Genomic DNA, 26,979 nt, shown 5'->3' with positions numbered 1-26,979 from the left:
TAAAGCGATTTCAGACACCCCTATTGTGGACCATACCATTTTTAACCACCGTGGCAGCTAGAAGCAATGGAGATAGAGAACGGTTTGCTGCTGACGTGCATGGATAAATGTAAGTTGCTAGCTGACATCTAGCTTGTTGATTTTACAACCTTCATTTATTAACGTGTTTTGTTCTTTCATAGCTCATGTCACGTCTTCATACATTGAATTACCGGCTACTTACCTGTAGGGATGGGACGATTACCGGTTTCACTATAAACCACTATAAAATGTACTGACGGTTAGTATTATCGTTTCAAATTTAATTCTTGTGTCTTACCGCTATGTAGTTCTTCTGTGGTAGTATGGTTTTTCATAGTATGCTCCTTAATCACATTAAAGATTGCTCAGGTTTCACATATCTTCAAGTAATTGTGTTGATTTGACACTGACTACCATAGACTATAATGGAAAATTGGTTTCTGTTTACACAGTATATGAGAGGGTTGAGTCTTACCTCCAGGTCTTATGAAATCTAAAAATAAACCAAATCAATATTTCATGAAATAGGCAATAGGCTTCTTGTAAAGGTATTACTTTTACTAGTAATTAGAATGGTATTTCAGTGCACTTAACTTCTAACTTTTGGGAGTTGATCAAAACAGTTCTCTTTTGGATATATAATAACAATGAGATATTCTGTAGCCTACTGATTATCAGTTTGTCGCATGTTTAGACCTTGTATGTGTGTTGCACAACACATGTTGCACTTGGCGATCACGGTGGGGATTGATATGGTAGTGGACCATGATGGTCATAGAAGAAGTGAAGGAGCAGTACCCCCCAATTATGGTGGGGTAATTCGCACTCTGCCTTCGCCACTTGATGAAGTTCAACCTGCCACAGGCACTGCTGATACAGTTCTACTCAGCAGTCTTTGAGTCTGTCCTCTGCACTTCAATAACTGTCTGGTTTGGTTCAGCTATGAAATCGGACATCAGATGACTATAAAGGACAGTTCGGACTGCTGAGAGGATTATTTGTTTCCCCCTGTCCTTCTTTCAAAAACTGTACACTTCCAGAGAGAGGAAAAGGGATGGAAAAATCACTCTGGACCCCACTCACCTAGCTCACTACCTCTTTGAACTGTTGCCTTCTGGCCGGCGCTACAGAGCACTAAGCACCAGAACCGTCAGGCACAAGAACAGTTTTTTCCCTCAGGCGATCCATCTCATAAACAGTTGAAACTGCCCCATTGATCAATAATTATGTGCAGTACACAGCTTAGTCTATTTAAATGTAAAGAACTTTCATTGTTTAACCCTCTCTTCCACACTGGAATGTAATTTTCCTCCACCAAAAATGAAGACTTTCGAAAGTGCTCTCTAGTCCTGCATACTTTGGAAAATGTTGACTTTAGAAAATTAAAAACAGATTTGTCAAACAAAAAAGGCTTACTGTGGAAGTGGCCTTAAAATACACATTTGGGTTCAAAAGTAACACACTTTATTATTATTATTTTAGAAAGCAAAGTAGCGTTATGATGTAAAAATAAATTCTAAATATTTTCGATTCTGCTCTATTTCTACAATGTAAATCACTAACCAAATACTGTAATTGTGACATTGGCCATGTTATGCTCTTTGGAACACCCTCAAATCATGCTGGGATGACATTGATCATCAGGTTTTGCACAAACTTGTGGAGTCCAGTTTGGACATTTGGACAATTCTGAATTTCTAGTTAATTTTTCAATTCAAGATGCAACTCAAATTGTTATGTTGATCATTTGTAATGAAACATTTGTATTAAATTAGAAAAATGCTAAACAAAAGCATTTTCACTAGTGGTCTCAAATCTCAATGTACCATATTGTATATATACACATACCGATAAAAGAAAGGGACGTGGAGACAAAGGACTGAGCAAGAGAGAATCAAGGTGTGTGTGTTGCAAAAACATATGTAAGGCAAATACACCACGGGGAGAGCCACTATGAGAGGAAGTGCTGGCACTCTTCCAGTTATTTAATGCAGCAGAAGAAGAAGGTAAAAAAATGGAGCTGAGGTTGAGACGTGAGGTGATGCAAAACTGATCAGACAACCAAAGTGCGGCTCTGATATAATCTCCAGCTGTTTCAGGCCCCATAGAGAGCTCTAAGTGATGCTGGGGAATAGACTATCACATGTACTGTGAATGCATGAGAACATGCTGGCTTTGAACTAGTGTTCACTGTAGAACTGCAGAATTCACTGCAGCGAAAGAGACCGTGCATTCGGTGTGGTTTTGATGCAATATGAGCAAAATATATGGCACAGTTTTTAATGATTTTATATAAACATATTTTATGCATATTTAAAGAGATTTATAGATTTAGTGCATATAGAGTCATTTAGAAAACAAATGTTTGTGAAATATTACTCATAAGACCTTACTTAACTTCTTAAATAAAAGACATTGATTTTCGATTCTTGCCGTTAGCTGGTGCGCATCCATTTGGAAAACCATTTTTCATAAATGAGCCAAACTCTGACTTCAAAAGGACTAAAACTCTAGTGTGAAAGTGCCCTAGTTTCATGATGACTTGCCCTTGATTCACAAAAAAAACAAAGATCTAATGCGTCCCTTCAGAAATGAAAAGCCATGCTAGTTTTTTATGCATCTTTTAACATCTCCAAGTCATTGATGTCATTATTTTGACATAAAATGAAGAGTTATATGAGTGAACAGTGTTTGTGGTATGATATAGTAGGTTAATGACAGATATTTGATGGATAAAGACACTGCTTTGGAATACAATGGGGTGTACATGGTTAGTATAGACACACGTGTACAGACAAAGCATTTAAAATGATGTATTGTTCATGACAAAAAGAGGGACAAATCTCCTGCAATGGCAAGAAGAATTTGTCAACAAGGACTTTAGATAAATACAATTCTTTGTAGTTTTAATATAAAATCAAAATAACATCACTGTTGAATAATGATCCTCAGAAATGAGCTCAGTTTAAACAAAGTACTGCAACAACCATTGAAGATCTCTTTTTTCTTCTTCTTCTACTTTTTATTTATTTTTTACAATAAATGAATATAATGTTACAAATTAAATTATATAAATAAACTTTGAATAAAAAGATATTCAACTAAACAAAGTTGGTAAAAAGTTTAACAATTATATGCATACATCTGCTCATCAATACAGTGCATATTCTTGAATCCCACAATGGCTATTCACAGTATAAGGAGCCTGATCTCATGGAAATTACGAGAAAGTTGTGAAATATTTTCCAAATTAGATTATGTGGTTCCTTCGCGGCAGTTCTGAGGTGAAATGTCCACTGTGGGGCCTTAAAAGCGAGTTGTATTTTCACCCAAACAGGAGGTTTTTAAGGTTAATGCTCTACTGAGTTTTATATTACCAATACCTCCCTACCCTAAACCTAACCGATAGTGTCATAAAACGCACCTGCAACCACATCATTTTGTGTCAGATCACTTATGTGTCGACTTGCATGCTTTTCAGGACTCGTACCCGGTCCTTTGCATAGCAATTGTAATGCTGTATCGGTTGAGCTACTGTGCAATTTGACCCTACTTGAACAACCTTTAAATGCAGTTGGTTATGTAATGCAAAAGTTCAAATGTATTGCCTTACAAGTCATGCACTATAGTTAAAGTGCGGTATATTTAAACGGTTTATGAACTAATAACGTGCAATTTCACTCGTGATTTGTATGATAAAAAATTTAATAAAGTCACTGTTGTTGTAATGCCTACATTTCACCAGGAAAGTGTTGTGATACAAACAAGGAGTCACATAAAAATAATTTAGCAAACATGTAGGTATAGTTTAGTGATTCTATGAGAACAGGTTGGTTGTAAGACTGCCATTTTTAACTAATACACATGCACATTACGACATATTATCATTACCATTACTATATTAATCAAAATTATTGCCATTTCACTCTAAACATTGCTGTAGCTTTACTATCACCATACATAATTTACTTTTCAAAAATATTTTTCTTTAAGATTACTGTTCTCCACATAAATATCAAGTTTCTACATTTAACAAAATCCTCAAAGAATTTGAGATATCTCCCAACATGCTTTGCAATTGTCTCATGGAAGATTTGATCACACTGACCTACCAATGACGACATAACGTCTTTTACTCTAGTACTGATGGACGCCCACAACAGTTGGGTCGACGGATATTTTGGAACATAGACCTGAAGTTGATGTTAACCTGCCTCCGCTTGTTCTTCTTACCGGGTGGCAAAGCCACAGATTTTCTTAGAGCTGTTTGGACCATGACCTTCTTCTCGTGCTCTATGATTTTGCACTGTAAGTGACTTTGAATGGCAAAACCCAGTGACTCAGGATCTACTGATGCTCCATATACCTCCCAGGTCATACCTTGCTCATCCCATATGACATCATGCATGCTTTTCTTTGTTTCCTTGGCTGCCTTCTCATCGTCCTGTTCTTCTTTCTCTGGCTTCAACTTGGAAGCTCCCTGCTGCTTCTTGCTCTGCGGTGTGGAGCTTGACGTTGGAGGAGTGGCCATCGTAATGTCTGATGGAGGTTTCTCTGAAGAAATAGCTGCCTGTGGATGGAACTCTGATTGTGAGAGGACGGATTTAGAAGCGGGAGGCTTGGCCAATTCCTCTGGAAGATTCTGGCTGGCGTGATCAGATGTTTTATCCTGCACACTGGCTGAATTTTGAGGACCAGTTCCTGAGAGTGCAGGTGAGCCTTGGCTCTGAAGGCTGCATCTTGCTTCTTTGCAATATTTATTTTGGTTGCAGGTCTCTATGTTAATTTGATAGACTGGGTGAAGAGGTGAAAATCCTCTTTGAGCATTAGGAAGACAAGACCCAGGCGTGGCTCCAAGCTTTACTTCCTGCTGCAGATCAGCATCTACATGTACCATCACTGTACCTGATTGTGTGGGCTTCTCGAGAAGGATCGTACTGGAAGAAACAACAGTTGGGGTGTTCGTATGGATCTTTGAGGTGGCACCTGATGGTCGGTCTGTTGTCTCTACCCCAAAGACCACTCCTAAACTTTCAGTTTCCTCAGGAAGTAGACCAATTGATCTCTGATGGGGCTGTAGAGGCAAAAGACTAGGGCTAGTGGCTGTAGACTGACTGCAAACCAAAGCCACTGCCTGCACTTCTACATCATGCCGTTGCATGCTTGGCTGGTTGCTGAACTCAACGGCAGAAGTCATGGTAGATGCCTCACGGTAGAGTTTGCAATGGACTTGCTTCTGCTCTTCAAGAGCAGCTCCCTGCATTGAAGTCACTTCCGTGTGGAACGAGTGGCTTGAGTTATCAGGGATCATGGCATTGCTTCTCGAAGATACCAGTAGGTGCCCAGAGGGAGTCTCTTGAGATGTTCCTGGTGGTGTGGAATCCTTCTTCATGCAATCAATGACACAATTGTCCTCTTTTACAGGCGTATGCATTATCTCATGAGGTTGGGCTCTCTGAATAATTGTCAGAGGTTTCTCGTCATTGTGTGCTGGTTGAAATGAATGAACCTCATCTGTAACTCTGGAACAATTGTTTATTGGAGCATTGGTAGTTGATCCCACTTGGAGCTGCTCTAACTGGGAACTGCTGATGGTTGATTCTTGGGCTATGCTGGTGGTGCAACTTGAATCTTTTGATTCAGATATAAGTGATATGTCCTTGTTTGTGTTGTTGGTGCTGGGAGATAAATCCTTTTCAAGAGAAGCCCCAGCAGAGTTTGAGTGGTTTGGGGGACTAGCCTGGCTTGGCTTTTGATTCTGCACTGTCCATTTGATTGCACCAGTTTCTGATGTTAGGCTCTGTGGTTTGGTCATTTTTTCTAGAGCCTTTGTTGTGCCATTTCCATTTTTCTCCTTGTCAATGCTCTGAGTAACTGTAGATGACGGGCTGGATGACGGGCTTTTAGCGGAAAGGACAGTTAATGATTCTGAATTTGAATTAGATCTGCAATTATTAATTTGATATTCAGTGCTCTTGGTGCACTGACCTGATGTCTTTGGGTTTGTGTGACTATTTTGAGGTTGCCTGAGATCTTCACAGCCATGGGATGCAATGTTTTTTTCTTCCTTGGTGTGGGATTTTGAATCTTTGACAGAGGGCGTAAGGTGCATATGTTCCTGATCTGATTTAGCTTTTTGCGCAGAAGAGCAATCTTGATTTAAGCTTAACTTTGGTTCAATGTCCCAGTTACCATTTAACTCCTTATTGCCCAGGGCATCTATACTGGCAAGCTGTTGCATCATCTGGACAGTAACAGTCCTTTTGGGATTGGGAACATTTTCCATGTTGAATTCCTTTAATGAGTTCAAAATCCACAATCAAAGTATTCCAAACTCAAAATGGCTCCCCTGAAAGCTGAATAATGTCCCTTTCAAGGAGTCCCTAGTGCAGAGAGATAAAAAGATAAAAAATAGGCATCTACACAAAAGGTCCACCAATTGGTTTCTTTCATGCTTATTATAAACAAGCTGTGCAAGAAACAAAAGCATATATTGGGCAGAATATTAAAGAACGTACAGCCTCAGTCAGCAATCACTTTCTCTGTATTGAAAAAAGATGCAATGAAAGTCAATGGTGACTGAGGCTCTCATCCCCTTTTGTGTTCCTTTTTTTTGGTATATCTGCATTATATCGGCATCCTTCTATCAGATCGGCCATTAAACACCCCATATCAGCTGAACACGGGTATGCATATAAACAAAGCATGCAGTTCTTTCTGATTCAGAAAACACTTGGTTTTGGTAGTTGTGACAGTGTGGTAGGTAATTTCCTTCCTCTTGAATCCATTAATGACAAACAGAAGAAGTGAATGTGCAAAACTGTGCTTCAAATAACACTCTGAGAGGAGAAAAGACAGCATGATGCATAGTTCCCACTGCGGAAATATTCACTTTAATTGCTCGACAAAAAAAAACGTTGCATGAACACAGTATCCAATATTGTTAAGTCCTGCCTGCAGTGTTTTTTTTTTTTTTGTATTATTAAAAGCTAATCTATACATCCTAACATATATCGCACAAGAGCATGCATGCACACTAAGGCAGAGAAATGCATCTTTATAATCATCCCTGTCGGATTAACATATATAGGACTCTATACAAATGACCCTAAAAATAATACATTTTAATAATCAAGATGAGTTATTGCAATGCATGTAGTAATTCACAGTGATAGTCGACTCACGTTTCATTTGGAAACTCATCTTTAAATTGTGTTACGATTCGTTTTAGTGGCACACACACACACGCGCGCGCGCACACACACACACACACACACACACACACACACACACACACACACACAAAAGTCTAAACAGCACCGTACAAATGTACTTTGGTATCTTAAGTCTGAACATTTACGAGTTACGTTGACCATTCTCTTTAAAACACCGTTACAAATAACAGGAAAACATTGCATTAAAAAAAGTGTATTTAAAAAAAAAAAATTCCCCAAAATAAGAAAAAAAAAATCATGCCACTATATCATACTGCTCAACTCACGCGTCCATATACACATCCGTGACTTGACTACAATACATATCCCATAACTTGACCTTGTTGGCTCATTCATCACCCTGGAAGCTGGCGTATATCCTTGTAGGATGTGCAGATAAGAATAGAACACGAGTGTAAAATCCTACCTGATATGTGTGTGTCTGTCTCATATCTATTATCGTTTTATTAGTGCGGTATTGACGCGCTGCTCGTGCACTAGTAAGTGCACTCGACGGCTTATCAATGAGAAAATCTAGATCTAAGACGCGTGTCGGGGAGATGAAACCACGCCTTCGAGACGCATTCCAGATAAATACATTTGATCACTCTGTGGATGGTGGCGGCAAATAAATGTATCACGCAGTCCCCTGTATCACCGCAAGATGGAGACATCGCTCCTTAAAAACTGAACCACGAATTTAGGAAACTATTTTTATTGAATATTGGTGGAGCAACATTATTTGTCTGAAAAGAAATTAGATTGTTTTGATTAATATTAAGTTAAAAAAAAAAAAAAGGTAATGAGAGGGATTTTTAAAAGGCCTCCAGGGGCTTTACATTTATATAATGTATATAGGGGCAAAATAACTGCTTCTGCAAAGGGTGCACCATTTGTGGTAAATTTGTATCGCATTGGCATTTCACAACATCTCATGTATTATATAAACATATAAATCACTATTGTGATTGGATCAGTCAATGTGAGCCCACTTTGAACATTTTTCCATAACAAATCTATTCGCCCCACTTGAGAAAAACAGTGTGTTTAATAAGGGTCTTTAGCCTGCAACAGGGTTTTTTTTTTTTTTTTTTTATACCCCAAATACTCTTCTCACATATTGGACAGTTATTTAAAAAATATATATTTAATCACCTTGAACAAAACTGAAAATAGCAAATAAGTACTTTGTCTTAAAATAAAAGTGATAATTTCAGGGGCTCACATTAGCTGTATTAATTTGAAACATTTTGAAACTTTAAATATGACATAAAATGACCTCAAAATTAAACCGTAGACATTACATACAAAGGGAAACTCCTCTCACAACTGATTTCAATCAGAGATGATTTAGCAGAGACGGACCACTTCTATTTAAATGAATGGGATAAATTGGAACGCTCAACCAAGAAGCTCTGAGCGCTCAACGGATGTAGAAATTAAGTCCCACCTCTTCTGTTTTCTGAGCCAATCACCTTTTAGATACAGATATCGCCTGGCAATCAATTCTAGAATGCGCATGCGCATTGAACACGCAAGCCGGGAACATTGCGTTTTTTTAGCGTAACTTGAGGTAAAGAATAACAATTTATGATACCAGTATGGTCAGATTTTATTGCTGATTTGAAATATGTTGACTAACCGTTTTTGAGATTTCGGTCTTTCCCCATTCAAGTAGATTGTAGCTACACTGCCAGTCTCCCAAAGATGGCCGACAGTGGACTGACTTGATAAATAGACTTTGCTTCAATACAGGTGACGCGAGAGGAACGGCGCAATACTTTAATAAGCATAAATATACAGCATACACACCCATTTTGTGTAAATAGACAGTTTTTTAACATTTTAAACGACTTTTATAGATATTTTTCAGCATTGAATGAATAATTAAGGATTCATCTAAAAGTAAACAGATTTGGTAACGGATTTGTAAACGGATGCAAAGTTCTAATCGACACCCAGAGTACTTAGAGGTGTAATTTTTATGAATCGTTTAAAAAAGTATGTATTGTAGTTATATAACATGAAGTATCTCACGACCTCCTGTCCACTGTTGATACTGAGGGACCGGCAATAAACAATTCTTCTGAGGTATGTAACCACTTCACTGCTACAAACTGTGTCTAAAATCTTTAATGGCATATTTCTTAGTCACCATTTAATTCTGACTTTGTGTTCCTGGTCATTTTGGACAAAAACAATCAACAAACAATACCCTTTGGTGGTCTTGTTGCATTCTACAGTTCACCAGCAGGGGTCACTGTCATTCATCAGAATTCTGATTGTAAACAGCCATCCCATAATTCTCACGAGCTGTTTGCAGCTGTACAATTGGCCTTGCTGTTGTAAATCTTAGCATGTACTACTGAGATTTCATTATTTCCTGAACAAAAAACTGCAAAATGGCCCGTCAAAGGCGGATGATGCTCTTGCAGCACTGTGATTTATCTTCAGTATTTTATACTGAAGATAAATCCCTCATAGTGATGTGTATTAAAGGGATAGTTCACATAAAAATTAAAATTCATCCATTATTTACCCTCTTCTTGTTCTAAACCAATTTCTCTTTTTTCTGCTCAATAATGTCATACAATGGCAGTTTCTGGTGACCACCTCTTCAAGCTTTAAAAAGGACTCAAATGTATAATTCAGAAGTCTAAAGAATTATTAAATGAGACTCGTGCCAGCAGACATATCACCCTGTAGATCAAGACCAGTTGCCTACTGGAGCTAAGCACAGTTGAGCCTGGTCAGTACCTGGATGGGAGACCTCCTGGGGAAAACTGTGGTTGCTGCTGGAAGAGGTGTTTGGGAGTCCAGCAGGGGGTGCTCACTCTGCACTCTGTGTGAGTCCTAATGCCCCAGGATAGTATCCTTTGGATGAGATGTTAAACTGATGTCCTGATTCTCTGTTGTCATTAAAAATCCTAGAGTAATTCTCGTAAAGAGTAGGGGTGTAACCCTGGTGTCCTGGCTTAATTCTCCTCATTGGATTTTCCCAATCATGGCTTCCTTATGATCCCCATCCATTAATTGGCTACATCACTCTACACTCTCCTCTCCACCAACAGCTGGTGTGTGTACTGGTGCACTATGGCTGCTGTTGCATCATCCAGGTGGATGCTGCACACTGGTGGTGGTTGAGGAGAGTCCCCTCTTCACTGTGTAAAGTGCTTTGAGTGTATTGTCAGAAAAGCACTATATAAATGTAACGTTCATTCTTTCATTGAGAACATACGATAAGGTTTGGTTTTGCTGTACTATAACAGGTCCACCACAGCAATAGTACCAATAAGCCACAACACAGCTGCACACAAATACTTTAATAGTTATTTTCAGCTCTCTAAATTAATTGACAAATGTTTAGGATGAACACATATTTTAAAATAATAAGCCATTATTTTATTAAGCTGATGAATTACGCACCAACTTTGCTAGAAAATATAGTTCCGGACATGTTAAATACTCATCAGGTATTTTGATTCATAGATTCATCCTGTTGCGCTCAGATGTTCATTTTTCCCTGACAGTACTTCAGTAGTCGTCAGATGTTTATGACCAACTTGTATTGTCTGATTCACAAATTAATGTCTTTTTCGAGTCAGTGCTTTACAATAATTTAAACAGCTTAAGAAAAGACGTAGTTGAGTCTGAATCGTTCGGAAAGTCGCTCGCCGCATCGTTTCTAGCGGAATACTTAAAAACAGAAGAGAGCAAAAAGAGCGCTGGATAATGTGGAATATTTACTTACAATCTATTGAAATCAAACCTGCAAATGCATATCGTTTGCCAGTCTGTGTGCGTGTGCAGCTTGTGATATATACAGTAGGCTACTGTATGTAAACGGTGCAATTTGTCTATTTTATTTCCTAACGTATTTTACATTTGTGTTACACTATATCTGAAATGTATGAACTTACAGTGGGTACACTGACATTTTTTTTATGATTTTTCACAATTTTATCTAATTTAAGACCTTGTCCCATAATTGGTCAATAGCGAAACAGAGTCAAAATGTAATTAGCTGTTAAGTCATTGTACTTTGATTTATGCAGCTAGTGTGAAAATCTATATTTTTTTCTTTTAATGTTACATTTATAGATATCAAGTCGATATTCATAGAATGATCATATGAAACATGTCCCATACTGGTCACCATTTTAAAATGTGAGTTCAGTCGAATGTTTTGAATTGAGGAAAGCCATGAAAAGCACATATATATTTTCAAACATTACATGAAAGGAACAAGTTTGGTAATAACATTTTCTAAAAGCACATGAATTCACAATAAATAAATAAAGGACATTTTCTCAGCATTTGGTCCAGGGAGAGGAAAATACTTAATATTCCTTCCTGGTCACATGGTTTGGGGTGTGACCAAGTTTTGCATTTGTCCAGAGAGACTTTTTGTGTGTTTCTGTATTGACTAAAAAAATTTTTAAAAAGCGATTTTTCTATCTAAATCAATTTTTTCTTTTCTTTTATTAAAAGGAACAATGTCTCATTCAACTAAATTTCAGTAGACCTTGACAAGGATGAAGTATTTTAGGTCATGTAATTTTAGGGGACAAATACCTTTCAATAAAAAACATATGAACCACTATCTTTAAAGTTGTATTTGTAAAGTTCTTGCATAAATAATTTCTTTTGCCTCTTTAAGAACTCGACTTGAGTAAAATAAATCAATGTGAATCAATACAATTATGAATCAATGTGGACAAGTTTATTAGAGTATATGCGAATATTTAGGATTGAAGATTTCTCTTTGCACTGCTCTTAGTTTATAATCTGCAGTCTGAGAAGAGAAAGACATCTTTAATCTTAAACAGACTTATTCTTATGCGTGCATTGCTTCTTACTAGTTTATATCAGAAATATGTTTAGGGACCCTGTTGTCACTGAGGATATGTTACGTTATAATTTCTTTGAACAGACACATGACCAATGGCATCTAAAATGGAAAAGGTCTCCACCCATGTCCCACAAAGACGGCATCTGTTACTCTTTAAACCTTCCTTGCAGCTAAAAGACCTGCTGTTGCCATGGAGACACCCTCACCCCACATCCTCCTCTTAATCCTCTCTGACTTATTCAAACTAAGGTCATCCAACCATTGGATGAGAGAGACTGAAAATTATAACATATGCTTTTGTCATAGTTGGTTCTGGGCTCTGATATGCTGAAACTTGAGTACAGTTTTTATTTTTTATAAAAATATTTTTTAAGTTAGATGCTAACTTAATATGCAGTGGTGACTACAAGCAGGGTACTACAACCTAAAATGTGTGGATCTGTGGCAGTATCAATAGTTGATCCATTGGCTCAACCAATGGCGCAAGTTTGGGATAGGACCATCTGTTTGTCCAACCAACGGAGAAGGGGGGTGTTCATGAAACCTGTTTGTAAACAGTCCTTATTTTTACAGCTCCTTTTGGTGGTGCAGAAATTACACACTTCTTTAGCTTTAAACATTTTTGTTTTCAATGGATTTAATGTGTTTTTAGTTAAGTCCTATTGTGCCCATATAATGGCTCCATCCTTTGCCTCTTCTTTGTTTGTCATCAAGGAAAACTTGGGAATCAGGATCTTCTCTGGAAGCATTTTCACCCCAATCAGAGGGCAGACTCAGGGACAAACACACAACAACAGAAGCTCAATCCATGAGTGGATGGAAACTACAGACATGATAGTACTTCAAGCACAGGTTCATTTGACTAATTATGACACACGGCACATGCTAAATAAATTAAGGAAGAACAACGTTTTTTGTAAAGTCAAAACCAAAATGGTGTAGTTTTGGACGAGCAAAACATACAATACATTAAACCTTGAATATGGTCAGGTTTAAAGGTGCACTCAGTAATGTATGTTTTGTTGTGATGATACCTAGTGGTGAAGATGCACCATTACGCAAAAACAAAAGTTACCAATTGTAGAAATGCGCTATTTAAAAATGCCAGTTACAAGGAATTCTTGAGATAAAGCAAGTAATATGGTCATATGATCTCAACATGATGACGCACTTGAACGTGTGCCCAGCACAATACTATTCTACTATTACTAATTCTTTTGTATTATTATATATAATGTCACACAGTTAGCCAAAAAAATACTGTGTGAACCTTAAATTAACATATGTTTTCAGTTAGTATGCTTAAACACAAAATGCCTTGAAGTTTTATTGTTCTTGTTGTTCTGTTGTTGTTTGGAAATTCATCTTTAAAGGGTTAGGTCACACAAAAATGGAAATTCTCTCATTATTTACTCACCCTCATGCTATCTCAGATGTGTATGACTTTCTTTCTTCTGCAAAACACAAACAAAGATTTTTAGAGCTCTGTAATATCATACAATGCGATTGAATGCATCAGGTTGGATGAACTTTCATAAGGAGTTAAGTGCCTTAAGACCTTGCCAATTCCTTCACAGTCAGGTATTAGACACATTGACAAAGCCATGTGTAATCTGTCATAGTGCAAGGATTACAGTACAGCCGTGGTAGCGAGGTGAACTTCAGACAAAATGGCGGAATAAAGGGAAGCAAATTGTGGCGTAATCTCCTGAGAGAAGACGCTCGGGCCGAGGGGGGTTCACTTGAAAACTCCATTTTGTCTCTCTTTCCCCCTCTGGGAATTCTTGCAATCCCATAATCCGCGGTGTTTTTGATGTCTGAGAGCTGATGGCATTGGCGAGGGCCATCCAGAAAGGGGCATTGTGTGTGCCGTGTGGCCGTCGAGCTATCAAGGGTTTGAATGACATGGCAAGAGGGGAGAGAGACGGGTAACTTTAGCTTAATCTAGGCTTAGCGGTGCTACACACATACACATACACACACTTACTCACAGGTGTGTGTGGCCCTCTGGCCTGATGAGGATGGTCAAACCCAGACTTCTTGATATATTTCACCCCAAGTATCAATACACATCTTGAGGCCAAGGATCTGTGTGTGTGTGTGTGTGTGTGTGTGTGTGTGTGTGTGTGTGTGTGTGTGTGTGTGTGTGTGTGTGAGAGAGAGGGGCCCAAGGCCTTGGATTAGCTCAGGGCTCCACCCCTCCAGACCAAAGGTGGTTTATATTCCTTCCCATAACCGTTAGCACTTTTTAATTAGAAGCGTTCCTGCACTGCTCACTGTGGAGCAAAGCCTGAGCCCTTGAATGAGTGTCAGCCTTTTTTCATATATGACTAAAAGAAAAGCAGAGCAGCTCCTGTTACGCAGTTCATATTCAGACACACCCATCAGGACACATGATTCTGAAATCTGCGCTCAGTCCTGGCAAGTGTCCACCAGTTAAGCCATGAAATCCACACCCGAAACGAGAACGCGAAACCGGACTGATATTTCCAAAGGCATAAACTCCCAGGATGTGTCGGATCTTATGTGCCAAAGTCCCTTCAATGACACCATGAAATCTAAATTGAGTTTTGAGACTTTTAGTCCATTTCTGTTAACTATGAGGTCATCTTTTTAGCAGTGCATGCTCACTCTTAAAAGTAAAACAGACTTTAAGCAGATATAAAAAATTCAATCCAATTCATATGGTGTTAAATGCAAATCAGTTCAATATACACTATGCACTTACAAGATACGCTATGCACTTAGCCATGCAGTGTATGAATGGCAAAAGTGTATTATCATCCCAAATTTAACACTTAATGGTTTTTCTCTTCACGGAAGCTTTCGCCGTTCAATAGCTGACATTTCAAATGCATGTGATGTGTTGCCGCTAGCTTGAGCGCAAGTTTTTGCTCAATGTGTGGAATTTTCAGATGGTCCTATACCCACCGTACTGAATCGATACAGGACGAATCATTTCATATTTAAATACAGGATGATCACGTATTTTACGGTACGGGTGGAAACCCTACATAAAAGGTGCTGTCTTCACTGACGCTAGCTGCTACATTCTCAATTTTTTACAATTGATTTGTCAGACCGTAAACGTAAACAGGTAACTCTGCCCCTTCCACTAAAGCGGCATGCTGCGAGCGCTGAAGTGTCCAACATTCCACAGTCCATTTTGATGGTTGAAGACGTGCATCAGCTGGGTACTACATTTATGTGTTAGCACAATGTGTGGACTTTTTAGACGGTCCACTACCACAACCTCCACAGTATTAGCTCCTTTTAGCACAATGTGTGTACTATTCAGACAGTCCCTTACCCACCATAGGCAAAATTTCCTATTTAAATCAATGTTAAATTAGCAAACTGGAATGATTTTAACGCTATCTGACCAATTTAAATACGGGACAAATCACGTCCCATATTGATTTGATACTGGATGCATCATTTCATCTTTAAAAATGGGACAATCCTACCTAACATCTTTGTTCACTAACTTGTGTCTCAATAGCATATGTGGTATAAGCAGTAGTATCATACATTTTTCTTCTATAGCTCAATCCACATTAGAGGTCGACCAATAATGGATGTATATATATATTTTTCATTCCTTACTATGTTGGGGACAGACATAGAGGCTACAAGAGTCCAAAATTAACAAAATCCCAGATGCAGTTAATTATGCAACCAAAATCCCAATTATAACCAGAAAAAAAAAACAAGACTTACAATTATAAACAAGCCCGGATTACACTTACTTATTTTGGGTAAGTGTAACTTACTTAAGACTTGTCTGTGTTAGAATTAATGCATATTTAAGTATTTACCCAATTTAGCTTTTTATAGCTTATATTCACCAAAATAAAAATATATAAATTGGAGACACAGTGCACTGTATGTGCAGACGGGGCATGTTTATATATTGTCGCATTATTATTTGCATGCCTTGGCATTGAATATAAAACACTTGGTTAATCTAATCAATATAAAATATGCATTGAAGTGAGGATTAAAAATATGGATGAATATTGTCAATAATGAAAGATTTAAAGCGAAACCCCACAAGTGTCAGTGATTGTTTTTATTTCACCTCTAGAGGCCATTGTTATACTGTAGAATCCTCCAGCGCCGACCACAGAGGAACACAAAGGAATGAACCAAAAACTGAATGAATCAGCATAGATGACTGATTTGCAGATAACCGATAGTTCCAAAAAGCACTTATTGGCACGATATATCGTTTACTTCTAATCTACATTTAAAAAACTGAATTTTTAGTCCAGTCCAGTTTAGTGTGTTTTATGGAGTAAACAAAAGGTGATACCTCCATCGAAAAGGCGATAGGCTGTTTTAATTGAAAGCGGGATTTCCAATCCTGCTGCCGCCTTATAGAGTGTTGTGATTTCTCCTATTCATTTTTCTCTTAGTGGTCCGTCTCCTACTTATAATGTCTCTGACTGGTACAGACAAACTAATTGACCATCTGAAACAGGCCTCTACATCAATACTTTTGCCTACTAGACAACTAACTCAGAGCACTAAACACTAAAACTGCAACAGACTATTATCTTTTCCAGTCTAAGCTGTTTACTTTCATATGCACCCAAAGAGGAAGAGCGAGCGAGAGAGGTTGAATATGAGAGTGAATTGGCTGTATTGGATTTTGAGGAGCACCGGGCCTCAATAACAGGAATGGATTTATGGGTGTAATTTGATTAATGGGAATAAAGGGCATCGGCCCACTGAACCATAGACACTTGGATGATGAGCTTGAGTCATAGGGGGATTTTTAAACCAGATTCTTGTCATTTTGATGTTAAAAAACATAATAATTGTGAATGACTTACTTGTGGTATATATATATGATTATTTATTTATTTTTTTAATAAATGCCACATGGTTGGATATTTTGTTATATAATGCAATGCAACTCATACATTTTTTCATGTAGCCTTTATATGTTTCCAAACCGTGAGTTCTGTGCAGTTACACATTTAACCAATAGGGGGCAGAAGCAGTCAGCTAATGCTAATGATGAGTCTTCTTCAGCATTGATCGCCAAAGCGCTCATTCATGAAATTGTAAGGCCTATATGTCTTAGCATAATTCACAAGTGGTTGTTTTTATTTATTATTTTAAACTGCAGGTCTATATGTACAACTAAGTAACATAAATTCAGTGTTTGTGTTAGGGTGAGTGTTAAAGTCAGATTGAGAAATAGAGAGACTCATTGAGTCAAGCTCTTCAAGTCATATGCTGCATGTTTCATTTGACCCTTGACCTCTCATTAGGCGGTATATTCTCGGCCACCAACCATATCTTAGGTTTTTCCAGGGAGGTTTTTGATCATAGAGCTGCATTGCTAATTCATGTATTCCTCTCCCCTCTCTGCTCTCTCTCTCTCTCTCCTCTTGGGTGGCCCTCGTAATCCTCAAAGTCTTTAAGGGGACCACAAGCCATGTCAAATCTCAAAGCCAAATCGTACAACACTTATGAAAAAAATAAAGGGCTCTTGTTACTGTCTTGCCGGTTAAAATCCCCTGGTGCCTGGTCACTTTGTGGTAGACTGGTTACCTCACCCATTTTTCTCAACGTATTTTTTATGGATGCAATAATGAAAACGACCTGCATCTGAAACGTTTATTAATGTGTTTTTTAAGTAGTTAGTACACACACTGTAAACCCTAATATTGTCATTATCGCATGCTGTTCAGCTTATTCCCAGAGGATTATTGTTCTCAACTCAAGTCCGAAGAGACAGCTTTCAAGTGTTTTAATGTTGTTGTTTCCACTATTGTAAATATAATACAGTTGTACACACTGGGACATTTTCATCTTTATGTTTTATTTACATTGCATTCGGTTGCGACTCGCGAGTGGACGCTTCCTTGGTCATCGTACTCAAACCACAAGGATATAACTCCACGTTTACAGGGATTAAACCAGTTACTTTCTGTAATCGGTCTCTGGGATGGAAAGGTTTCTTTATTTGAACCTTTTATAATGGATCTGATGTCATTCATGGAGATTTAAATAAGTATATGAAAGCAATGTGATCATTATCATCGCAAATACTGTGTAGAATCAGAATATAAATTTTTTTTTGTGACATACTTTTAATGTGTAACGGTACTCTTGTTTGGATTATATTCTTGCATTCATCTAATAAAACAATTTACTTATACTCTGTGAAGTGTTCCCTGCTCAAATACATCCTGTTTAAAATAACAAAACAAATGACACAGTTTTTCTATACTTCATCCCTGAGTAATGATGTATGGTGAGGTAGGCCTGTTTAGAATGAGTATTTGAGATGAATTGTACATAAGAGTCCATAATAATCCCACACTGTGGATTTGTCATTGAAACAGACTGCAGCGGAATTGCTACAAAGCGAAGCTTCTGTGATAAAGGCCTATAGCGAATACCCACAATGCATTGCACATTAATTATTTAATTGTTTCCTTGCTCAAAAGGAACTTATGGGTGAATTTATTATTTAATTTATTGAATTATTTGGGATTTTCTCCCCAATTTGGTATGCCCAATTCCCAATAAGCATAGTGACTCGCCTCAATCCGGGTGGTGGAGGATGAATCTCAGTTGCCTCAGCGTGAGACCGTCAGTCCATGTATCTTATCACGTGGCTTGTTGAGCACGTTAGTGCGGAGACCTAGCGCGTGTGGAGGCTTCACCCTATTCTCCGCGGCATCCACTCACAACTCACCACACACCCCACCAAGAGCGAGAACCACATTATGGCAACCACGAGGAGGTTACCCCATGTGACTCTACCCTCCCTAGCAGCTGGGACAATTGGTTGCTTAGGTGTCCTGACTGGAGTCACTCAGCACACCCTGGATTTAAACTCGCAACTCCAGGTGTGGTAGTCAGCGTCTTTACTTCCTGAGCTACTCAAGCCCCACTAAACAATTGTTATTAAGAATTCATAGAGGTTTAAGCTCTTTTGTAGTATTATTTATGTTGTCTTGTCATAAATAGTTTCATGTGATATCACCATTAGGGTGGTCTGTGTCCCCTTTGGTCAAGTTGGATCCTGTTAAAGGAATGTTTCGGGTTCAATACATTTTATGCATTTGGCAGACGCTTTTATACAAAGCGACTTACAGAGGACCTATTACAGGGACAATCCCCCCCAGAGCAACCTGGAGTTAAGTGCCTTGCTCAAGGACACAATGGTGGTGGCTGTGGGGATCAAACCAGCAACCTTCTGATTTCCAAATTACCAGTTATGTGCTTAGACCACTACACCACCACACTATAAATTATGCTCAATCCACAGCATTTGTGGCATAATGTTGATTACCACAAAATGAATTTCGACTCTCGTCCCTTCTTTAAAAAAGCAAATCTCTGGGTTACAGTGAGGCACTTACAATGGAAGTGAATGAGGCCAATTTTTGGAGGGTTTAAAAGCAGAAATGTGAAGATTAGAATTTTATAAAAGCACTTACATTCATTCTTGTTAAAACTTGTGTATTATTTGAGCTGTAAAGTTGTTTAAATTACAACAAAATTACATCGGCATGGTAACAAAGTTTTAAAATTGGCAATAACTTTACACAGAAAAGGTTAGTAAGCGATTTTATCTCACTAAAATCACATTTAGCCGCATATCATTTACATCTTGTGGCTATACTTTTGAAATAGTTTACCGACTGGCCGCCTTCAATTCTTTTTCTTTAAAGAAAAAGTATTTTTTTGGTAATCAATATTATGCCACAAACGTTGTCCATTGAGCTTAACTTGTATTGAACCCCAAATATTCCTTTAACACATTCTCAGTTCTCCTTGTGCATGTGCAACTGAAGTACAGGTATATATGCATTTCTGTGGAGAAATAAGATTATTTAATGATTGACTTAGAATTGGATATAATCTTCATTTTTGAGCTGCGTTATTGTATGACTTAAATTTGAGTCCATTCAATTAAAATGAAAGAGTTGACACAACAACATTTAAATAACAATGTCTACTTGCATCTAGTTCAACACCAAGTTAAGTGATCTTAATTACCCAAGTTTTGTAGATGCCATTATTCAGTTCAATTGAGGGAACTAGTTTACTCAACCAGTTGAGTAAAGTCAACTTATTAGGGTTTTCAGTGCAGTATATACTGCACAATATTCAGTAAGTTGTGTTCCATTCCAAACATTGGTCAGCAAAAGCAACAGGTACAGGAAACCGGTAAGCCAAGACAAATTTTGTTAATTTCACTCTTCCTCGTCTGTCCTCTCTTTCACAAGTGTGCACACACACAGATAGGCAGTGACCCAGGTTCCATCAGTGACTGCACTGAAAGGGGGATTAGAGATTAGTGCCGTCGCCAGCATTCCACACATACCTGATTTCTGACTCTTGCCTCGCGCTGAAAACCCCATGACTTAAAACCAGGACCTTCCTCACAGAGAATACCCCACATTAGCATGCAATAACAACACAGTTCTACTGCTAATACACTTCACTAATTAGAAAGTTAGCACAGCATCAAGTTCTGTATATTGAACATAAATGATTCAAGACACAATAATCTACTTTTGTTTACGGGTGAATTTTACTCCAAAATCTAAAGAAAAGAAAATAAGGTTACGTATATATATATATATATATATATATATATATACACACACACATACACACACATACACTGGTGGCCATCTGTGGAATAATTCACAGATTTTGCTCTTATGGAAAGAAATTGTTACTTATATTCACCAAAGTGGCATTCAACTGATCACAATGTGCAGTCAGGACGTTAATAATGTGAAAATTACTATTACAATTCGAGAAAAAATTAACTACTTCAAAGAGTTCTCATCAAATAATCCTCCACATGCAGCAATGACAGCTTTGCAGATCCTTGGCATTTCACCCCACACTTCCTGTAGCACTTGCCATAGATGTGTCTGTCTCGTCGGGCACTTCTCACAGTCTAGCTGATCCCACAAAAGCTCAATGGGGTTCAGATCCATAAAACTCTTTTCCAATTATCTGTTGTGCAATGTCTGTGTTTCTTTGCCCACTCGAACCTTTTCTTTTTGTTTTTCTGTTTCAAAAGTGTCTTTGCAGTTCTTCCCATAAGTCCTCCTGTGTCTTCTCTTTACTGTTGCACATGAAACTGGTGTTGAGCGGGTAGAATTCAATGAAGCCAGGGCTGGACTGGTAATCTGGCATACCAGGCATTTTTCCGATCAGTAGCGGACTGGCCATCGGGAGAACCGAACGGGCCAGTGGGTCGGCCGCGTAACGGACTGAATGGGTCGTGATAAGCTAAAATGAGCCGCCGTGTTATGCAGGATGGACCACAAAACGGTGCCGTGATATGCAGAGAAATACAGCGAAGTGGACTCCTTTGTTTGAAATCTAATATTGACCTTAAGACATTCCAGTCTATTGCATACTGTGGCAACTCTAAAACAAACACAAAAACAATGTTAAGCTTCATTTAACGAACCAAACAGATTTCTACTGTGTTTGATATATTGGCAAGGGAGTTTCTAGTACAAAATGATCAATTTATCATGATTACTCGAGGATAAGGAGTTGGAGTGATGCTGCTGGTCTAGATTTGATCAAAATGACTTTTTTCAAATAGTGATGGTGCTGTTATTTACATCAGTAATGACCTGACTATACATTGGGATCAGTTGAATGCCACTTTGGTGAATTAAAGTACCAATTTCCTTCAGAAACGGCAAAATCTGGACATTATTCCAAACTTTTGTCTGCTAGCGTGTGTATATATATATATATCTCACACAATAGTAATTCAAAGTGCTTTACATAAATCTAAAAAGGAAATGGGAAGTATAGATACATAAAAATAAAAAATAAACTAAACCACATAAGATTGCAAATGAAAAGCAATAATAAAAAGTAAGAAATAAAAATGATATTTTATAAATGTTTTAGAACTCCAAAAATTATATTTTATCTTATTGTTAAGATTTGCATGTTTTAATTTCATAACAAATTTAGATAAAATTGAACTGATGCTCTTTCACAAAAGTAATCAAATAAAACTTCGATTTATGTAAGTTTTATTCATTTAATTTAGTTAACGATTACTATATTTTATGGAAATTTCTTATGAAATTAAAATGCCTAAATATTAAAAATAGGCTTCACTATTTTTGAATGACTGAATACAAAGCGAAATAAAAAAATAAATAAATAACATTACACTAATGAGAATTTTTTGCGATATATAATCTCTCGTTTCTTTCTGTTTATTATTTAGGATTTGTAATTTATTTTATTTTGGGGTGAAAATTGACCAGTACTTCTTCTTGACTGGTTTTAATGAGATTCCTCCTTTACACTTGCACAGTTACTGACGCATTTGTAACATATATAGCACATTATATCATGACTTATATCAAAGAGAATAAGAGAGAAATTGACATTTGAGCTGGAATTCTTGGAATATTATTTGAAATTGAGTTTAAGAGGGAAATGAGTCACAAAATTGTCTGGTCTTTTGGAATAATACACATTTGAACTTGATTCAAGTGTCAAGCAGTTTTATTCTGAACACATTAACAAGCCGTGCTTCTTAGGACTAGTTCATTAACTCTCATATCTGTCAATTAAACGACTATCAATAGTCCCATTTATAAGTCTGAGTTCTCTCTCTGCCTCTTTGTCCTGAGGGTAGGGCAGTGTATGGCCAGTTTCATTAGCTGAGTCTCACCATTTGCAATTCTCCCCATTGTATTCCTAAACAATGGCAACAAACAATGCATTAAAATGTAAATGACTGTAATGTAGCTAATTAGTTATCTGTGTTGGGACTGTTAGCAAGGAGAGGGGGTGGATAATTGTAGCTCTCTGTTGGTCTCCCGAAGAGAATTAACAACACATTTAGGTGGACAGGCATTAGTTGAGTTGATTGTCTGGTGAATTGTATATTTGCCTGATTTTGCCCTTGTTGTCCAATCTGAAGGTTTATTTTAAAATAAATTAGTTTTAAAAGAGTCGAGAATTTCCAACTTGATGTTAAGAATTAAATGTTAAATTAAAGCTTTAATTTTCACAATTCAGTTAATTACATTAACTAAAGTTTAAAATCCGATTTAATTTTGTGTTTTTACCATCAAATATTAACATTAAAGCACTTATGTGCCATGCACTAGTAAGTGAACTTAATTCATTATGCTTCTTTAGGGAAAAAATAAATACATTTTAAACATATATATTTTAAAAGATGTGCCCAGTGACATTTCAAGTCACTTTGTGTAGTATTTGAAAATAGAATATTTCATCTAAATCTTTTTTGTGTCTGATGTCACCTCCTCCCAGCTGTTAAGTTGTTTTGGCCGGCAGACAAATGTTTTCCTTCACTTGTCCTCGTCTGTTTAATTTTGGTGATCGTCCTCTTTCACAGGTGTGAATCCACAAGCCTTGTTATCTCGTGTTAACCGACTGATTGTTGACTGGTGATTGTTAACGGCTTGGCTTGAAATGACACATTATAATGACCTCATCAAGAGCTCTGAATAACCCTGATTAACTGCTTTTTCATTATTGGCCCCATTATGGCAAGAGGACCCTTCCTCAGGGCTGGCCGGTGACATCAGTGTGAGTGTTATCAGCCAGCGGTTTGTGCCAGCTGTTTGTGATGCTTTCTGTATAAAAAGGAATTGTTGAGAAGAGTAAAAAAGTAAAGGAAACATGATAAATTAAGATTCAAAATAATTTCCCCCATGAACATGACAGATTATTGTTATTTAGCCATAAGAATTGCTTTGTTTACATGCAAAATGTCTCATTCAAGCAATTATTCTGCCAATTAATACTCAACAAAAGAAACTTTCATTTTCTTATTTTTGCTTAATATACTCTATATTTTATGTGACTTAATATTTTTATATAAATTGAACTGCAATATTTGCCTTTGAAGAAGAAGTCATCATGCAAATTTAAGATATAATAAGAAATAGTTATATATGGATGTACACTCAAAACTGAATCCTGTAGCATGTAATGGTACCGTATAATTTATTCGCGCTGCAATGCATGCTGTCTGCAACACTGTTTAATATTAAACTTTTCATCCAGACATCCAGGATGACTTTATCTGTTACTCAAAAAATCCCAGAAGGTGGATAAAATATTATTGTTTTTTCACAGTCAATCAACCCAATCTAGATAAAGTTAAACCCATGTTTAAAGTGGTAAAGTGCATTAATCAGTAGAATATTTACTGATTTTATTGTAATTTTATGTCTCCAGTCAATGTAAGCGCAGTGTAGTTCTAGCAGGAAGACTAGCAGCTGTACATCATCGCACCATTAGCGGCAAATCGCATGTAAGCCATTGCTTTATATGTCTGCTCACAATCTATCACATTGCTGTTTCAGTGTGCTAACACGGCAACCTCCACCACCCCACCACCACCAGTTGAGTCCCGTCCTCTACGGGGGTAGGCTCCTCGCCCCTGCCTCCTATCTCCGGCAGGATATGACGGTTCCGAGTACGACTTCTTCGGACCGCCAGACGGGCCTACGCCAAAGAGAGACATTACCTTTCTGTTTTATATCCATAAAATAAATGTCATCTTAAATTTCACTCAAGTCTGCGAGTCTTCCTGATAGAACGTGGTTGAATCTTGTGGTATTGGATGCATGTGAGTGTGTGAGTAAGAGAAGTAGGTGTGGTCTTTAATTAACAACAAAGCTGGTAATTGCTCAACTGACTGATGTTTATACTGATACATAGGTGCTAATTAACTCTGCTCATAAATGAGTTGTGGAGGGCACAATAAAATCGTCATTAACTGCGTTAACTTTCTGTAGTGCCTGATAAAGGAAAAGCCCATACAAATGAAAATTCTGTCTTATTTACGCACCCTCATATTGTTCCAAACCTGTACGCTGTTATTTGATCTCATTCTCTATTCTGCATTCGAACAAACGTGTCACATTTGGAATCTTAATGCTAGCGTAAATGAGATTTAAGTGATAGAGGAGAAGATTTTCAGTGAATAACAATTTCAATTTCAGTCGGTTCCTCACACAAATCTATCGTATGGCTTAAGAACACTTGGAATGTAGTTCACGAGTTGTGTGGACTACATTTGTAGTGCTTTTATGGTGTATTTTTCAACATGATCACTCTGGAAGTCAGCATGTTATTCCAGAGAGTTCTGGTACTCGAGGATCCATCTCTTATGAGACATTTTTGCATTTGCATTTGCTTCAAGATGTTTACCTTCCACTCCAGCGTGACCGGAAGTGTGTTGCATCAGCAGTGTAGGATACCTGGTTTCGGGTCCTGAGTCGAAACCAATAATTAATTGGGTTTGCATCATCAGCGATGAGCGCAATTAGGAGGATGCATTTTTCCCTAGAAAATTACTTTTTTACTCCACTGATGGTTAGGATTAGGTTTGGGGTTTCAGTTGGAGGTACAGTTTATAAAATATGTATTTCCTCTTCATTGTATTACAGCCTGTATAGCTGAAAACAACTCACTTCACAGCTCGCTTTTGGCGCCCCTCTGTGGACAATACACCCGGATACTGGAGCTCATACGTACCCATAAGCCCAACAGCACTTAACGCTTTGTCCAGTGTTTCAAGTTTCGGTAAGCACAGGTCGATTCTAGCTGAAAAAAATCTAAATAAAGTCAACCTACTGTTTTAAATTTCACTGTGAGATCAGTGTGATCTTTTTTGGACCATAGACTTGTTGTAAAGAAAAGAAATGCATAAAAATTCCTCAATGTTTCTTTTTTTGTTCCACAGAAAAAATAACAGCATGCATGTTTGGAATGACACGAGGGTAAGAAAATAATGACAGAATTATATTTTTGTGTGTGAAACCTTTACATAAGATAGATGGGAATAAAAAAAGAAAATCAATTGTCTTCATATAAAAATGTAGTATTCCTCGTGTTTTTCAAGAACACTTGCTTTAGACATTTGGAAAACTTTCTAAAAACATGACAATGACAGTATTTGCTTTTTAATATAACACAAAATCCTCTGTTATGTGACTTGCCATTGGAGTCTTTCCTAAACTCAGAGCTGTCTTCCATTTAAATTATGTCACATTGTTTGTCCATCTGGTGATAAGCCGCACTACGTGAGCGGGGCGGCCAAATGCCGCGTTGGCTTTGACATAAACAACTCTGCGTCCTGCCTTAAGTATATTATCAGCACCGGTCTTTAGGGAGCACACGGCCAAAGAAGCTTACCATTCTTTGGTCACTCTGCCAAGCTTTACACTGGACTTCAGCTTGTAATCATTGCTATGGTCTTTTTGACCAGGCCCATGCCTTGGCTTACATAAGAATGGCATTCTTAACCAACTCAAATGGGATAACTGCTATAATCTTTCAAGAGTTAGTCGGGGACAGACATACTAAGAGTCTGAAGTCCAAATCCGCTGGTTGAACGGAAAGGAGGAGTGTGCACGGAAAGGGGGTACTCATGAGGAATCCATGATTTAGTCTCTCACAGGACCCTGCTCTTCTCTTCAGATTTAGTTTAGATTTAGTCTATGTGTTTCAGTTTGGTTGGGCATGGGGGTGTCTGGTCTGAGCTTTGTTACTATAGAAACAGAGAAGAGTCATCTTTTGGAATTTTTCTTAAGATGTAAGAATTTAGTATTTACGCTGACCACCACCCCTGGAATCGCGAGGTCGAATCCAGGGTGTGCTGAGTGAATCCAGCCAGGTCTTCTAAGCAACCAAATTGGCCCAGTTACTAGGGAGGGTAGAGTCACATGGTATAACCTTCTTGTGGTCGTGATTAGTGGTTCTTGCTCACAATGGGGTGCGTGGATCACAGAGAGTAGCATGAGCCTCCACGTGCTGGGAGTCTTCGCGGTGTCATGCACAACGAGCCACATGATAAAATGCACAGATTGACGGTCT

At 37.8% G+C, this 26,979-nt stretch overlaps 1 protein-coding gene across 1 annotated transcript; it reads right to left on the bottom strand.

Annotated features, from left to right (window-relative positions):
• Positions 1 to 3,151: 3,151 nt before the first annotated feature.
• On the bottom strand, positions 3,152 to 7,764 carry LOC127651279 (G protein-regulated inducer of neurite outgrowth 3-like). The gene is made up of 2 exons (XM_052137036.1): positions 7,663 to 7,764; positions 3,152 to 6,404 (listed from the first exon to the last, which is right to left on the bottom strand). The coding sequence occupies exon 2, from the start codon at positions 6,305 to 6,307 to the stop codon at positions 4,154 to 4,156; it is 2,154 nt and encodes a 717-aa protein (XP_051992996.1). The 5' UTR covers positions 6,308 to 6,404; positions 7,663 to 7,764; the 3' UTR covers positions 3,152 to 4,153.
• Positions 7,765 to 26,979: the final 19,215 nt, after the last annotated feature.

Source organism: Xyrauchen texanus, chromosome 11, assembly GCF_025860055.1.
Source record: "Xyrauchen texanus isolate HMW12.3.18 chromosome 11, RBS_HiC_50CHRs, whole genome shotgun sequence".
Lineage (NCBI taxonomy): Eukaryota > Metazoa > Chordata > Actinopteri > Cypriniformes > Catostomidae > Xyrauchen > Xyrauchen texanus.
The sequence above is the reverse complement of the archived record's forward strand: the minus strand, read 5'-3'. Positions and strand labels throughout refer to the sequence as shown.

What these genes read in the sequence shown, in the direction of transcription:
- LOC127651279 (XM_052137036.1), bottom strand. Translation starts at nt 6,307, where the DNA reads ATGGAAAATGTTCCCAATCCCAAAAGGACTGTTACTGTCCAGATGATG.